At 38.4% G+C, this 17616-nt stretch overlaps 1 protein-coding gene across 1 annotated transcript; it reads right to left on the reverse strand.

Moving 5' to 3' along the window:
* Positions 1-630: 630 nt before the first annotated feature.
* Positions 631-11345, reverse strand: ARGLU1 (arginine and glutamate rich 1). The gene is made up of 4 exons (XM_059822286.1): positions 10772-11345; positions 6341-6566; positions 3920-4003; positions 631-2669 (listed from the first exon to the last, which is right to left on the reverse strand). Exons 1-4 carry the CDS (start codon positions 11125-11127, stop codon positions 2505-2507), a joined length of 831 nt encoding a protein of 276 aa, XP_059678269.1. The 5' UTR covers positions 11128-11345; the 3' UTR covers positions 631-2504.
* Between the last annotated feature and the right edge of the window lie 6271 nt (positions 11346-17616).

A 17616-nucleotide genomic window follows, 5' to 3' on the forward strand; every position in this document is an offset into this window, starting at 1 on the left:
TCCTCATTTTAATCACTACCTAAATGTCAGTCTACATTCTAACCTACTTTGATGGGTATCAAGTTTTAAGGGAATATAAGAACATCTTAAGTTCTTATTATCAAATGTCAATTTACCCCCTCCCAAACTGTGTGCACCTCTTTATTTTCCCCCAAATCAACAGTATCCCTAAAGTCCTACAGTAATTTTAAAAAGAAAGAAAATCCCAGAACAACGCAAATGTCATGTCCACCTGCACCGGGTCTACAAAAAGCTATCCAAGAAATTCAGAATGCTTTAGGACAGTAAAGAGTGGTTTCTACCAACTGAATTTCTGCCCCAACAACAAGGTAGCTGTTTTTTGAGGGTGGGGGGAAGGAAACACAGGTAGGGAAGTGTGGAATGGCAGAGGGGGCGACCTAATTGTGATTGGACATTTTGTCCACACAGTATTCCTAAAGGCGTGATTGAAAATAACCTCTCAAAGTCTAAGCCTACGCAGTGTTAAGTGTAAAGAACAAATGCTTCTATTTAGCAACAAATTACTGATGTAGAACAAAATGTTTGATACCACAGCTGCATGTATGAGAACTTAGCTTCTTTCTTTTAGAAGAGGAGAGGAAACAAAAATGCATAGGTCTGTTTTGAGTATTGACTTTTAATAGCTTGTTTCTCATACGGGAACAGGGGATGTTTTCTGTTTTAGAAATACAGGTATCAGTTGAGCTTTAAATACAGCCTGCTCCTGCCAACAGGTCACGTACATGATTTATTTGGCTTCAGCTTTTGTTTTTATGCATTAAGCAACCTTCAACCTTCTTTTGTAATACAATATATAGACAAATTTAAGTACAGTAATAGTGTAGGTATTTTTCTGTCTTCACATTTTTCTTGACATACTGGACAAAGCCATACACATCAGTCTGCCCCCAAGCCCAGGTTTCATACAAAGCATGCTGAATACTGCTTTCAGTGGCACACTCAACTTGCTCCCCCATTTGATTTGCCAAACCTACAGAAAACAGATCCTTTGGGAATATCAGAAATTATTTCCAACTTCGTCCAGTGACATTCAAATGCTCAGGCAACTACTGGTAACTTTCATTTTATGGTTACTACAGATGTTGCACACTGACAGGAAAAAGAAGGTTTTAGAACTGGACAAGCTATAGTAATCCAGGTTTTGGTAGGAGAATTATATACAAAAAGGGGACTTATATATATAGTTTTCAGTCTGTAGTTTCATTTTTCAAAATAAAACCTGTATATATAAATGGATAACATTCAAGATCTGTATAGGAGTAACAGTTGCTTTCTGGCTAAAACAATATATTTAGACAGAATCTCACTTTCTGTTTTTCATTTCAAGTACGCTAGCCGGTCCAGTCCTTTGGGAAAAAAACTTCAATTTTTAAATCCTTTAGGATCCATCAGATTCATTATATGGAAATGACCTTAACTTATACAATATACTATAGTATGAGGTAAACTGAAGGGGATTAGATATCGAAGTATTGGTCTGGGTGCAGTAAGCCAAACAGCTGTTTAAACATGATACTACAGCTCAAATAAGTCTCTGTCAGAATAAAAACCAATATTCATGAAAACAGCAGCAGCCATCAAAAACATTCACAACTGCAAGGATTTTTTACTGTGTGTAATTTTGCACTGTAAGTAGGAGAAGCCACAACAGTTTAAAGCAAAATTAAAAAAAAATACCACTATAGTCTTGAATTTAATAATGTGAATTGTCACTCTTATAGCTGTTTATAGAAGTGTGCTAAAAAAATTTACTTAAAACATAGGAATTTAAGACTTTCACTTTATTCAGCAAATTGGTTTATTTACACAATGGGGAACGCTGGTTGAATGCTGTCAATGTAATAAAAACAAACCTAACAGAGACAATACTGAACTCTCTCTATGTATTCATAGCAGAAATGACAAACTATTTCCTTACCTGTATCAGGAACATCAAGCGCAACAATGGGACAGTATCATAGGACACTGATTTAACAATAAACCACAGAGGTCCAGTAATACTATGGCAATTTACTCATGTATTTACTGACTTAAAAAAAAAAAAAAATTAAAAGTCAGCAATACCCAGTATAAAGTTCTGTCAATTATCAGAGTCAAACTCTGATGAGTAGGCCAGTAAAACCTTATCAGATCATCCACAGTTCATGAAGTGACCTGATGTGCTTCAGACCACTAATACAGAAACAAAATTGATGAGAACAGATTACCCTCTAAAAGGCAACAATGATCTGATAAGGGTTTAACTTAATGGAAGTTTAAAAAAAAAAAAAAAATTAGGAATTGCAGAGCACAGCCCCTATTAGAACAAGCTAACTTTCCAGACTTTCAAAAAAGACAAAAAAAAAAAATTTGAGAGAAAAAAAAAAACAAAACACTTCAACATGAAGCTACCATACAAAGGTTTTTTTTTGTTTTCTTTTTTTTTTGTTGGGTTTTTTTGTTTGTTTGTTTCTTGTTTTCTTTTAAGAGTTCAGAGTTGCAATTTAATCCTGGCTCTTTAGTGAGAAGGACAGTTTTGGCCTAGACTTTCCTTTGCCCAGGATAATTTTTTGCTCTTCCTTTTGTTGACGTTGTCTCTCTTGTTCTAGTTTCATCCTCTCCTCATGAATCTTTCTTTGTTCTTCAACAATTTTCAATTGTTCTTCAGCCTATATATGAAAATGGTAGAATTGAGGCCAGCATATTTTGTTGTCACAAAAGCAATTTACAAGTCGGTATTAACTTCCAAACAGGTCCAATCCTGCACAGTATGTAAGCAGTTCTACTTGAGCTAGATGTCACAGTTGGTTTCAGTGAAACTATTTATAAAATGGTTATTTGAATTGAGTTTAGAAGAAACACTGAAAACTTTCTACAGCTAATGCATCGAAATCTTGAGTGCTTACATGCAATGCTTTTCAGCATTGCTTTGCAAACAACACATTACATTTTGTTTAAGGAAGTCATTGTATATAGAGAGAAATTCCCCTGACGCCTGTCACATGTCAGATGAATGCACAATATAACGAAGTAAGAGACCTTCAATCAGAGGTCTCCCCGCCCCAAAACCCATCTAAAACCCCCTCCTAACTCAAAACCATCTTTACTTGATTTGTAACAAGTCAATCCTTAGAATGACTTATGGTTCTTACAGCTCTTCCAATGGTCTTCTAAAGGTGCTTATTTTGTTCATAATATCAGTTAATACTTTGAATTTTCCATTTGTCCCGTTTTCACCACATGAGGTTGGGAAAAGGGTAAAACAGAAAGAGATCTAAAGCAGATGTAGTTCAAGCAAGGAATTTTAAGAAGCATCATCTTTACCTGAAAAAGGTGCAATTACTTGGGTAACTGAAACCGATAGAGTTCAATCAGAATTTAGAAGCAGCTTAGCTTGGCTTACCATTAATTGATTAGAATCAGCTAAACCATATTGAATGTTCTCAGGAGGCAGGCACCTGCTTAAATAGGCTTGGAGACCAACATAAGCTAGACTTTCATAACTTAGACATCTTATAAGCTTATGCTGAAAGTCCCTTTCAGCACTTGTACATCAACATTATACTAGTCTCAAATCCACTTTGTACTTCTCCTGCTCAACAAAACAGAATTAGTCACTTCTGTTCTAGAAGCTGAACATGTTTGCGAACTTACTTCAACCTTACCCATGAGATACCGTTAAAAAAGTGCTTTTAAAATTCTGAAGGTAGCGAACTTTCTCTAAATTAACTGTACCTGAACTATTTTTTCAGACTAGTGTTACTGCTAAGGATCTGGTCTCTTATGCTCAAGGGAAGGAGAGCAATGTTACTGACAGCTGGCAATAGACAAGTTAAACCCTTGAAAGGGTCGATTTGTTTATTTTAATTGTGTTGCAAATCAGGCAGAGGTACTTGTATTCCCCTACATCTTCACCTACCAGTTTAGCTTGTGCTTCTGCAATTTTTCGATTATTCTCTTCTAGTATTCGCTCTAGTTCCTCACGCTTTGCACGCTCTTCTTCCTAAAGGGGAGGACAGGGCAAGATGTTAGTAAAGTAAAATATTAATTTCTGCATGTTCACTAATCTTTCTCAGAATTCTTTTGTGAACTGACTTAAAGTGGCAGCTTTACAGCCACCTATTTTGTCTCACAACGGCAAATTGTGCAGCCACTAATACTGTTTTCTAGCACTCAATTTAAATCATCCCGCCCAGTCCAAACAGCAACCAACTAAACCCTCCCTAATCATAGAATCCTGACAATTTATTACTAGAATTTTAATATCACACAAATCAACAAGGACAACTACAAAAACTGGATAGTATTTACCAAATTAAAAAGTAATATAGAAAATATAAATAAAGTGAATAGTTTGTCTCACCAATTAAGTATACCTACGTATTCTTTACCTATACTCCTTTAATCAGCATTAAAAGTTGAATATTTACTGTCTTGTCCAGTGTCCTGCAGAGTGTGCTCCTCGGCTGCCATACGCGCCAGCTTCCTCTTTAAAATGATTTGTACTGTTAGCTTGGCAATACCTGCATCAGCAGCTCAACCATTTATAAAGAAACAACATACAAGGAAGGCTGAGCTGAGGAATGCAGATGTTTATGATAAGAAGGAACAAAAATATGTAAATCATTCCTAAGGCAAACAATTAATAAGAAAAATACATTTACTGTTAGTGAAAAATACAAATGGTAATCCATACTTCATGGAGCTATGGGCTTCTTTCATGGGGAGAATGGACTTAACGTTCAATATTTTGACAATTTTAAGACAGCTGAAACTGTCATTTGCAGTCTGAACTTGGTATTCAGGAGTCCAGGGAAGGCAAGATCAGGAAATAAAGCCTTGTAATTGTTGTTTTCTTGGTGAATTTTATGGAACTCTGTTACGCAACTCATAAATATGAAGACTGCGTGAAAGTTTTTGAGGTGTTTCAGTTCACGTAATATATATCCGAATTATTTTAATATTTGGAAGATTTAAAGTTAGCCAGAGGTTTGTGTCTGTGTAAGAAAAAAAAGTTAATACGAACAAAGCAAGCATATGAAGAGAAAACTTCTTACTATGACTAGTAACCAGCTACTAGCTAGCACACTTCACTCCAGGCATGGAAGTTTATTCTGCGTTATAAAGAACTGATGCGACTTCTTCACACCACATTGACAATAGCAAAAATACTTAAAAAGAAAAAAATTCATCCATCTGATCAAATGAAAACCTCTATACATAAAGCATTTGCTGACTACGGACATCTAAATTCAACTTCAATTTTTTCACAATAAAGGTTTGAATTTGCAAAGCAAGTGTAATTTAATATTCTTAATATTTGTTGTAACTCAGCTTTCTGTTTTTTTTTTGTTTTTACTTTAAAGATATTATGCGACAGACAAGTCACATTTAGTATGAAGGGGAAAGCTTCATTGCTACTGTCTTTCCTTTTGTAAGCCAATCAAAATATTAATTTAAAATAAACTGTGTAGGAGGTACAGAGTGAAAAAGGCATTTGAGACTTATGACTATTTAGCACAAAATTCCTTTATGGTTTAAAGTTTGTCTTGAAATTTCTAGATCCTGGAATGATTGGTGCAGGCAGGCATCAAAGCCTTTAGTAGCAAATTACTGTCTCACAGAAAGACATTTTCAGCTTCTGCTCCAGCTGCTGATTAAAAAACAAAAACAAAAACCCAAGTCACATGTTCAGCTTGACTTCAGACAAGGGCAACCTGCTCTTTTATAACTTCTAGGGAAAAAAAATGAATTGTTAGTAGTTATTAAAAATGGATATAATGATTTGGACATAGATCCTTCGTGAAGACGTGGATGGGCTTAATGCTCGAAGTCCCAGAATTAGTCCAATGTATGCTCAAGGAAAAAGTTCATTTTAAATGAAGAGTAAGAAACCTATTTGTTAAAGACAGGTACTGCAGCTCACTGCTGGACCCTGCTTTTTGCCTGACTGAAGGCAAAAGCCTCTTACAGTCTAGGTAAACAAAATGAAACAAATGAAGGATACATAATTACAGATTTTCAATACCCTTCCCCAAAAATGAAAGGACCGCTGATAAATCCTGCAGCCATGGCAAAAGTTTCAAACAATTCTGAAATATGTAGGTCAGTTCCATTAAAAATCAAGTATCCTTGTTCAGGTTTTAGGAGAATAACTGTTTAAGTATCAGTGAGCTCCTCTGAATAGGCTAGAAATTAAGTTTCGCAGCAATGCAAGTTTATACGAGAAGGGAATTAGATTTGCTGTATTCCATCTCTTTCTGAACCGAACAGGAGGCACAAACCGACACTGAAAGTTTTGCCATGGACTGTCTCTACTTTCCAAACGACCGAGCGTTACCTCTCTGGCTTTTTGTGCTGCAAGTTCAGCTTGTCGCTGTCGCTCGAGTTCTTCGAGCAACTGTTTTTCCATGATGCGCTTAGCCTCCTCCACCCTGCGGAGAACCTCTCGCTCAATCTCATCCTTCCTTTTCTCCAACTCTTCTTCTACACGTTTAGCCACAAGCTCTTCCACTCTTCGAGCAGTTTCTTCCTCTATGAGTTTCTCTTCAATTTCTTGTTGACGACTAAAAAAAAGCAAATACGAGGATTACCTTTTTAATCAATAAAGAATGGTTTCATTGAAATGAACTCTTGCAAATTCACAGCATTAGCCATGCTACTGAATCAACTTTTTAACAGTGTTATACCTTATACAGACAGATTATATATTTAAAGAATGTTTTGCTCTACATTTAAGGAAAGTGAATATTTAGGCAACCAGTGTTCCTACCACAGGGAACCCATTCAGACCATACCGTATTTAGCATCTCTCCATATCTCAAGACACCAAGCTTAACAAGACAACTTATCATACTACTTCCTGATCATTTTTAGGGGAAAAAAGAAAAAAAAAAAAAAAGACATTCCCCAACTTTGGCCATCTTTCACCCTTTAGGAACTTCAATGGTCTCAATTTTAAGACACATGTAGCAATAATATATGGTAAAATCATGTCTTAAAGCCACCACCTCAGAGGAACCAAAATAATCTCTAATAACCCAAACAGAAGACAGAAGCAATCAAATTTGTAATCTGAATATTTTAATAAGAATTCCAGGTGTTGTTTCTGTAATGTAGTTATCCAATAATTTACCTTATCAAATTTCAAATACTTCAGGTCTCCTTAACTTCTTTATTGGAGCACGCTGTTTCTACTGTAATTATCCAAAATAAAATACACCAAGTGCTAAATAAATCCTTGCAATCTTTACAGTTTTCCACCTTCTGAATTTTGGAAGTATTTTCAAATGTCTTCTTGTCTTTATTTTTGTTTAGCAGCAGCATTATCACTTAGCCTGATCACTGTTTTCAATTTTCATTAAAAAGTATACAAAAACTTTACATCAATTCACAGGTTTATTACCAAATGCAGGGAAAAAAAAAAAATCTTCCTGGTAATAATCACTAGTACCATATGGCAATTAGATACCCAAAGATCCACAGAAATGAATACTGCATAGCTATATTTCATATAGTACCATTTATTTAGAATTATTATGGGTTTTTGGCTTCTTTTCCAAACTCGAAACTGAACTTTCATTTTAAGTATTCCATGAAGTATGAAACAGTCTTATAAATTTATCTTCTGGCCTGTCAGCACCAGAAATCCATGATTTAGAATAACAACTACTGTTGTAATATCCTAATATTCTGTCATTTTCGTAATGCTTGCATTTTCCTATCTTACTTATATTGAGAGACGTAAAAACAACTTTACAGGATTTACTAACTTTTAGATTTCCCAGTGTACAATTTGCAAAGATGCAATAGGAGACAATGAAGTATGGATTATTGATCTAGACAAACCCGAGGTGAAAGGCTCTCAAATTCCCCCCTGTTCAAGTAATAGTCTTTTCAAAGGTGTGCTGAACACAGTAGAGAGTCTATCTCCTTCAATAAGAATAGTCTTTTCAAAGGTGTGCTGAACACAGTAGAGAGTCTATCTCCTTCAATAAGAAGTTCTGGAATGCCCAACTTAAACGTAGAGCCCCAGAAGACAAATTTTATTCTTTCATTCCTCAAGAGATAGCAAACTTACTCAGTGACACATTAGGCCAGCATTCACTTTTCCTAAAGCGACACAAAGTATCTCGAGGTGACTTTTTCAGAAAAACAAAAACCCAAGACCACCACCATCCAGAAAAATGCATCAACTCCATTCTGTTAGCGTGTCTCTGCCAAGCCACTACTACCTATGATCCTTTTGAATGGAAGGTGGGGGAGGGGTCAAAAGTTTAAAAGATCAATTTTTAAACACCCTTTATATTCAAAGTAGCCTTATATTTGTACAGGTTTTTCTTCCCTCTTATGGGTATTTATTCAGCAGCGAGTAGTCTCACTGTCCTGTACTGATACAGCTTACAGCTACATAAGAGGCTGTTGTACAGAAACAATTTTTCAGAAAGCTCATATTCATGTGCTTTATTCAAGTCTTTCAGCTTTATGTTTAACATTAGGGAAAACTAGAATAAAAGTTAGCTAATTGAATAAAGATAGTACATAGTTATAAAAAAACCCCTTACACTCATATCTGAAATAAGTTTTCAAATATCCTCAGCAACTGATGATGTACTCAAATTAAGCACTGTGCCTGCACACGTTTCATTCTTCTCACCCCAACAAATTCCATTCAAATTTAATTAAACCAAGCAAATATATCTTCTCACATTCATAGGCAATGACAATATTACAAATATATAATAACTGTTCAGTGTAAGCAACCACATTTCTTGAAACACTAGAAAGAAGTGAAATAAAGTAAAAATTTATTCTCAAAGTTAATTTATAAGACCAGCTTGTGCCTATGGATAAAGATAATATACTTCCAATCAATGGCTTTGAGTTTATCAAGAAAATCAAATCATAAACACAGACAGAAATTTCAATTATTTATTCTGTAGCTTATATCAACTACTCATTTTTTTTTTTTTAATCACATGAACTTGCAGTATGTTATTTACAGGTTTAAATTTATCGTCCTGATCTACTGAGCCATGACTCCGGAGAAACAGATAAGTCATTAATGTAAGAATATTTTTAGTATGTTTCTTTTACTCCTTAAAGACTAATTTTATAAAATCTGCAGAAAAGAAGCTACTTACATTTCAGCAGATTTCTGAGGGGAAAAAAAAGTCATATTTGCAAGGCCTTTATAGAAAACTAGCATTACAGGAAAAAGCAGAAGTTAGATTATGTATTAGGATTTGAACAGAGACAAGAAGAAGAAAGTGGCTTTCAATATATGAACTGTCCACTAGTTAATTCAGTTAGCAAGAAAGTACTTCTTTCCTTCACTAATATGAGTCTATACTAACATACATACCACAACTTACAGATGACTTATTCAAATACCATAGTTTTCTACTCTGTTAGGTTTTATTGCTTTCTCTTTTTGAAATTAAAAGTGTATTCTAGAAGCATCAAAATCTATACCAAATCTTTTCTAATATTGTTTTTCCATTATATGTTTACTATTCTGTTGCCAATATCACTCAAATGTCATATTCCTCCTATACAGACTTCATGAGTGTTCTAAAACTTCAAAGTTAACTTATACTAAGATAAACTATTCACTGTATTCTCAAATTGTTAAGCACATTCCAAATCCTCATCCTAGATAGACATGGAATATTTTTGTTAATTTAGGTATGGAATAAAACTATAAACCACAAAATTAGGGTCAAAACCTCAAAAAGCCTTCAACATTTTCACGTGTGTTTGTGTTACTATGCAAGTTTTTGATGACATCGCTGTCAAATTCCGAAGTTGGCATAGGATACCATCGACAAACAAAACTGAAAGTGACAACTCAGGGTGATCAAGCCTTCTGAACTACAATTAATATCTCATTAGAACAATATGGCTGAAATAAAACTCAAAGCTCCACCTGAGAATTAACAGAACTACTTGACTTCACACGTACAAAGAAGTGCTATTTCTGGATTCAGTGCTCCAATGAGTGAGCGTAACATTCAAAGAACAAAAATCACTTTATCATGACTGTTAAAGCCATTGTTATCTCTGCTGCATAAAGGTCTCTTTCATAACTCAACAATATTGCTAAACATCTTAACGCACATCCAACGTTCATTAAAATAGAACTTATCTGCCTCTGTAGACTTTACAAATAACCACATTCCCCACAACGAAAACTGAAAAAGGAAAAGGATTCAAACGAAACAAGTCACCGGACCTCACTGTCCCGGCTGGCAAGAAAATAAAAAAAAACCCCTCTGTTAATATAATCGTTGCATAGTATTTCTTAAAACCCTAAATCGAGCAACTCCAGATGCATCCGCTCGAGGCATAACCAGCTCCACGCAAGAAAGGGGAGGGGCAGGCAGTGTGGCAGCGCAGCACAAAGCCTCAGGGGCGCGGAGGCCTCCGCCGCAGCGAGAAGTTTAAGAGCAGCGCAGGAGAGCAGCAGCAGATCGGAAGCGAGCAGAGCCAGCGGACAGGGAGGCAGCGTGCGGGAAGCTCGCACCCCGGGTGGGCGGCTTCTAGCGCACCTGAGGGGGCCAGGCTGTAGGAAAGGGAAGGATGGCGGGAAAACAGGCAGAAGTTAGGCCTCAGCGAGGGCCTAAACGCCTTTACCCCGTCGCAGACGGCCTTGGTCTGGAGGAGGAAGGCGCGGAAAGGCACCACGGCACAGAGCACCTCCTTTCCTCGCCCTTCCCCTCGCCCACCCCCTCGCCCCCCCCGAAGCCCCCAGCCCAGGCCCGGGGCTCACATTTTCCGCTGCCTCTCGAACTCCGCTTTTTTCTCCTCCTCCTCCCGCTTCTGCTTCTCGTCCAGGCTGCTGCGCTTGCTCACCGTGCGCCCGAAGATGTCGATGCGGTCGGGCGGGGAGGAGGCGCGATCGCGCTCCCGCTCCCGGTCGCGGCGGGAGGAGGGGGCCGTGTTGGAGCGGGACCGGGACCGGGACTCGCGGCGCCGGTTCCGCTTGCTCTCCCGGGACTTGGAGCGCTTCCGCGCCCGCTCCTTCTCCCGGGAGCGGGACCGCGATCGGCTCCGGTTCTTCTTGTTGTGCTTGGAGCTCTTGGTGTGCTTGGAGCGGGACGAGCTCCGGCTCCGGGACCGACCCATCCCGGCAGAGGAGAGGAGAGGCCGCGCCGGCGACCGCCCGACCACCCCCGCCTCCTTCGCTAGCGGCGCCCGAGAGAGGTGCGAGGAGGCTCTGCGCGCATCAGCACCGCCCGGGCGGGCCCCTCGTCTTCTCCCTTTCCACCGCTTTGCGCTGCGAGGAGAAGGAGCAGGCCCCGAAAGCGGGAGCAAGTCCGGACGCAGGCAAGATGGCGGCCTTAGCAGAGCGGTGACTCTCCTCTTCCGCCCCACAATGCACTGCGCCTTGTTCGAGCCGTTTGCTCCCCCCGCCTGCGGCGTCGCGCCGGAGGAGCACGAAAGCACTCGGCGATGTTCGATAACCAATGGCCAGCGCCGCTCGAGGAGGAAGCCCCGTCAGGCAGCGCTTCCACTCCGCGCGTGCGCGGTAGTCGCCGCTGGCGGAGGCGTTGGGGGAGGTTATTTGCGGTTGGGGTGGTTGAGGGCGTTGGGGTTAGGTTTAGGTTTTTGGGGTCAGCCGGTGGTCTTGGAGCTGTTCCGGTCGCCGGTGACCCAGCAGTGGTGCTGTACTTGCCGCGCCGTAGGCCTGTTTGCCGTTAATGCAGTGGGGCCGGTGGTGCTGCGGCCGGGCCGCGGTGCGGGCAGCCTCTTAAAGAGCCCCGGTGTGTGGGGGGAAGTCTTAGGAGGGAAAGGTAAGGGGGGCTTAAGGCATTTGGAGGTCCATTCAGCCTGGGAAGGCCGCCTCGGGAAGCGGCCGGGAACGGGAAGCGTGTGAGGGCCAGGCCAGTAGGTGCAGTGCCGCCTGTGGGTGTTTCCCCGGTCTCCCGCCTTTGCAGCGCAAGGGCTGCCCGCGGGAGTGCTCTGTCCGTGGGGTCCCCCTCGGCCGGTTTCCCTGCTGTGCGCTCTCTGGGGAGCTGCAGCCTGCGTGAGCAACCCGGCTTCCAGTGCCGGGGTGCTCCACAGAGGAGGAATTACCATAGCTTTCTTTGATTGAAGTTTTTTCAAGCTTTGATTTTTTTGTTGTTGGGGTTTTTTTGTTTGTTTTTGACATAGGGGACAGGGGATCTATCACCGCAGATTAACAAAGTTATGAAAAACATTTAACCTTTGCAATAAATTGTGAAAATTAGTTTTTCTGAGTCCTCTATTGAACCGCATAGCCACTGGGATCTATTTCGTTGTAGCTAATCTCTAATGTGGCACGATGAATGAGTGTTTTGACTGTATTTAGGGTGAGTTTACCTGTACACGTTATTGTCCTCTGTTAACAACAGGTATGTAGGCAAAGGAAGCAGCTTCAGGTGAGGCAGCAAGTATGAACTAGTGGTTTGGTAGGCGTCTCTGTATGAGGTTTTTATCCCAGTTCTGCCATGTAATCATTAGTCTTTTCTGCCATAGCAAAATTTGCAACTGATGTTATTCTTGATTTCGGGCAAACTGGTGCAAGCTATAGATAGTTAAGCCTGCTCCTTACTTTCAGTGGAAATTAGCTCCTTAATACCTTTCACAATTTGGACTCCTTCTTAAAACAGATTTACATTTCTAGTAAGTTTAATAGGTACATTTTACAAAACATTTCTTTAGTCACTGGACAAAATCCAAGCTCATCTAAAGGTGTTTTAATCTAATTCTTTGAGTGACTTGTCTTACTTCTCTTGAAAAAGGACTTTCTTATTTTGAACTTCAGACTTGCTCTAATTAGTACCAAAAAGAAACAAAATTGAAGCATCTTTCTGACAGATCACTTTGCAAGTAACAGCAGAGTAATGGACATTGTGAAACCTGCATGGCAGGAATTCCAGAGTCACAGACCTTGGGAGCACTTGTCTCTAGCCCTGGGTAAGTTCATGCAACAGGTAACTAAGGAAGTTGACAATCAGACCTTTTAGCTCCAGACCGAGTAAGTGAGTTTCCAGTTGGCATAATTTCTACAGAAACTTGGTTACAATTGATTAATGGAGCTTTTAAATTAATATGATGCAACAGGTTCTGGTTAAAAGTTCTATCATAATTTTATTAGTACTGCATTCCGTATTGGATGTACCAAACCTGACCTGGAATGTAGGAGAAAAAAAAAACAGAGGACATCAGTAATTGTTTTACAGTCAGTTATAAGTATAAATGAGTTTTTAAAATATTCACCATAAGCTGAGTTTTCTCCTGGGTAAATCACTATCAACAGAACCTATATTTAGCACCTTGGTTGTCTGAAGAAATACAAATTTGAACTGCAGAATTCTATTCCTATTTAGTAATACTGATTCATCAGAACTAAAAAATGCAATATGCAATATTTTATGAGAACAATTCATGATGATTGTGTGGAGTCAAGAAATTATATAATATGGTATAATTAAATAATTTTCTCCATTATTGTATTGTGCCATCTCAGTTTTTTTTTTAAACTCCTGAATTAATAAGAGCATGAGATTTTTAATACCTATACTAGGTTAAGGTCATTAGTCCATTTACTTTGTTATTTATGAGGCCTGAATTCTGGTACTTCTGGAAAAAGCTCCTTTTCCTCTTAAAAAATACATTCCTGAGAGCTGACAAATTACTAGAACAACATTCCTATCTGTGATTTCTTTTTTACTTTGAAGTTTGGTAGGTTTTGTTTATCCTATCACCTTATTTTTACCAGCTTAATAGTAATAAAAAAATAATATTTAGGGTTCCCCCCCAGGTGTAATTACAATTGGTATGGAATTAAAGTATGAAAAAGAAGTTTTAATAAATTCTAAATTGAAGAACCTTGTTTCATGAAATAATGTCATTTCTTGTTTTCAGTTAATTGAAAAAGATGATGGTCATTTCCCATGTCAGTTCCCTTTCAAAATTTTCAATATTTGATTAAACTTATGTAACTTTTTCTGGATTAAGTAATATTAGAAATTTTGAGGTTTTAATCACATGTAAATCCATGTATTATTCATGGTTTGGTAGCTGTACTTCATTTATATGCACTGTTGTGTTTTTGCATTATTTTTCTCCATTTTAATATATCTCAGTATATTAAAATGCATAATTTGCTTCTTAAAGCAGTTGCCTTAGAGTTGGAAAACACCTTATTTGACAGCCAAATGGTGACATAATTAAAGCATCTCACCCTTCTTTACCTTGGCTGCTATCACCACATGAAATCTCTCAACCTGTAGGCATTTGGGGGTAGCTCTGTGTTTGATAATCTCCAGATCATACCCGCTCTCACTTACACCATCACTTTTGTCATTAGCTGGGTCAAGAGGAATCTTGGGAGATTAAAGGTGGATTACTTTGGTTTGTGTTAGTGTGGCACAGCTGGATGTGAGATCTTTGGTCTAAAGGTCTAAAATGGAAGAACTCTGGAGGGTAAGCAGAGAAAGAAAGCAACGGTGCATGATAGGATAAGGTGTTTGGTATATAATTTACTGTCATCTAGCAGTAGTCTGGCTCACAATAGTAAGGGGGCAGGAGTAGCACAGAAGAGCTAAGTTCTTGGAAGGAAAAGAAGATGTGGTTTAAATGTGTGTTGGTTCTTTCAAAGTAGCTATTTCAGCCTGAGTTTATTACAAGGTCAGAAACTATGTACACAGGTTTCTTGTTTTGTTTTGCTTTTTTTTTTTTTTTAAAGTATGAGTCAGTGCTGTGATTCATGTCCCATAGATCACAGAAGCTATGCAGGTGTAGAAGTTGTATTACTTGATAACTTTTTTTTAAACCTAATACCAAAGTTGCTTGTTTTGCTTATGCATTTTCTATCAGCTGCTTTGTTCCTCTTTTAGCAGCGCTATGGAGTTGGGACCTGCTAAGCTGCAGAAATAGGGAGATGAAGCATCTGGGAGACCGACAGAACAGCTGTGAGGAAGGCATGACAGGAGCACGGAACAGTTGGCAGAAAGAGAAGTCTCTTTTCTAAAACTTGAGACAATAAGTCATTTTAACTGCTGCTGCAAAGGACTCCTTTAAAAAGGGAAAATAAAACACTTAATTGAAAGGAGAGGAAACCCTGTACAATGAGAAATTAAATAAATGGAAAGGGTTTTCACATTGTACCAATACAGAAAGGCTGGCTAGATTGTATACATAAGTATAGTTATTAGCTCAAATACTCCTCTTTTCCATATGTTCAGATGATAGTTGTATCATTGGAAAATGAACAATACTGTACAGAATGCTGTTGAAAGTGTTTTGTAATTTGGATATGAAAAAAGGCACAGTTTAAGTAATCAGGACTAGTGTGTGGATATTGATAATCAAATTATTTTAAAACAATACCTATTTTCATTCCCATGTGGATTTAGTTTTAGAAAATAAATAAAAATACCAAATCATGATCAATGTGGGAATTTTAAAATGACATTAATTATCAATGTCAGAGCACATTTTATGATTTTTATTTTATGTAACTCCACCTACACTTTTTTAATGTTTGGACTACTTTCTTCTTTCTACGTTGAACAAGGGAAAAGGAACATTCATTTGCTTGCTTTGTTCACATTGCCTAGTCCATTTACGTCCTAAACAAAAGCTCTTGAATACTGTTAGAAGGAGTGAATGTACGTTTTGATCACAACTTGAGACACTGGTCTGCAAGCTGTGTATCCATAGCGATATGCCTTTTTCTCATAGTGAATATTTTTAAAAAATCATTGCTATTATATGGAGTATGCAGATTTAAGGTCACATATAAGTATTTATATCTGGACCTAAGACTTGGCTCATTGAAGACTGACTAGTAAAAATCCAACAAACCTTCTCCAGCAGCTGCATAATCATGGAGCTACTCTAACTCTGTGGGCATATTCTGATTTATCTGGAAGACTTCATAGCAATTGTAGCGTTTGGTATGTGTAACTAGGGACTTAAGCCAATCAGAAATTAGTTCATGTGTCATCTAAGTCTCATGAGGGACTGACCCAATGTGAATACTTGGATAATTCCTCTAAAAAAAAAAAAAAAACACCAACAAACCAAACCAGAGTAGCAATGGACACTGTTATTTGAACCAGGTTGCTCATGATCCAGTGTGGTTAGCATAGTGGTTAGACTAGTTGAACAAGCAAGAAAATTTGATTTAGGTGTGTCCTCATTCATATCAATGTCTCTTCCTTCCCATGACAGTATGTTAATCACCAGGCCAGTGCTGAGGCTGGAGGAAGGTGGGAAAGGAGTTAGGGGCAAAGTCCCCTTCTTCCTCCTCAGTTGAAACCAAGTGGATTTCACAAAATACGAAATAGTCATGTTCAGATGCAGGAGGCAACATGGTTGTAACCTAATGACTGTGGTACTCCGGAAGCAGGGGAGCAATTTGGCCTGGATTTAAGTCTCTATTCAAAAGACTGTTTTTGAATTTTATTAAATAATCATGAGAAAAGAAACAGGGCTAATCTTGAGAGCTAGAGCACAAAACTTGGCAGGTGCTGTAACTGCTTGACTGTTGCATAACATGCCCCCTCCCATGGCAGCTGTGTTTCAAAAGGGGTGAGCCATGCTCAGTTCTTCAAAGGCTACTGTAGGCACTGCCCTCAGGAGAGGACTCTGATTTTTGGCTGCTAAATAGATGAAGATGCCACCCTTGCGGTGCTGACTCAGACACCTTGGCTTTAACGGGGCAACAGCCGCGCCTCCCTGTACAGCATTTCTGCTTGGCTTGGCGACTGCAAGTTAGCATGTGTATTTTGAGAGTTCCTAATTCTTGTTTAATTTTGAAAAACTATTTGGATGAAATACTGACTGTGGAAACTTTATATCCAGAATATTTTGCATATTTTATTTGTAACGAGAATTTTTCCTGGTTTTTGCCCCTTCTATTTCTTTAAACACACTAACATGTCTAGCAGTACCACTTTTTCCATATGAAAATGACTGGGAGTCATTACTTTTTTGTTGAAAAGTAGTCAAGAAGTGACTTGTTTATGGTAAAAATAGGGTTGCAGGTATGGGAAAAGCATCCTACGTACACAAAAATTAAATCAATGCTACAACAATTAGTGGGAATTGACCCTGAAGCATTTCTGAATGTTAACAGCTATTCTAGTAAAATTTTATCAAAAAAAGGTCAGATGAAACCTTTTTCTTTTTTTCTTACCACCATGCAAATTGATGAACTCGAAAATTAAAATTTGCACACATTAATGGGCAGAAAATAGCAGTTATTAATTTCCTAAAATGTTTTGTTAAAAAGTACAAAACAAATATGCTGTCTATACGGGCAAGCCAGTTTAGCAGGAAGTCTTCCGAGTGCCAGATTCTGCCTCCTGTACTCACAAAAGTAGCGCTTCATTTTGCAAGTTGATTCATTAATTCATTTCCCTGACTAGCTAAGTTAAAGGTTGAAGGAATAAAGCATTTGGGAATGATGCAATTTTATTATATAGTTCAATTTTAACAGATGCTTTTAAACTTTTTTTTTAAGTTTTTGTGAAAATCTCATTTAAATGGCAAAAGCTGAGAGACTATACTTGTAAAGGTCTTTCCTAATGATTTGAGGGGAAACAAAATACTAGAGAGAAAATAGACGTTTTGAAGTCC

This window comes from Gavia stellata, chromosome 1 (assembly GCF_030936135.1).
Source record: "Gavia stellata isolate bGavSte3 chromosome 1, bGavSte3.hap2, whole genome shotgun sequence".
Taxonomy (NCBI): domain Eukaryota; kingdom Metazoa; phylum Chordata; class Aves; order Gaviiformes; family Gaviidae; genus Gavia; species Gavia stellata.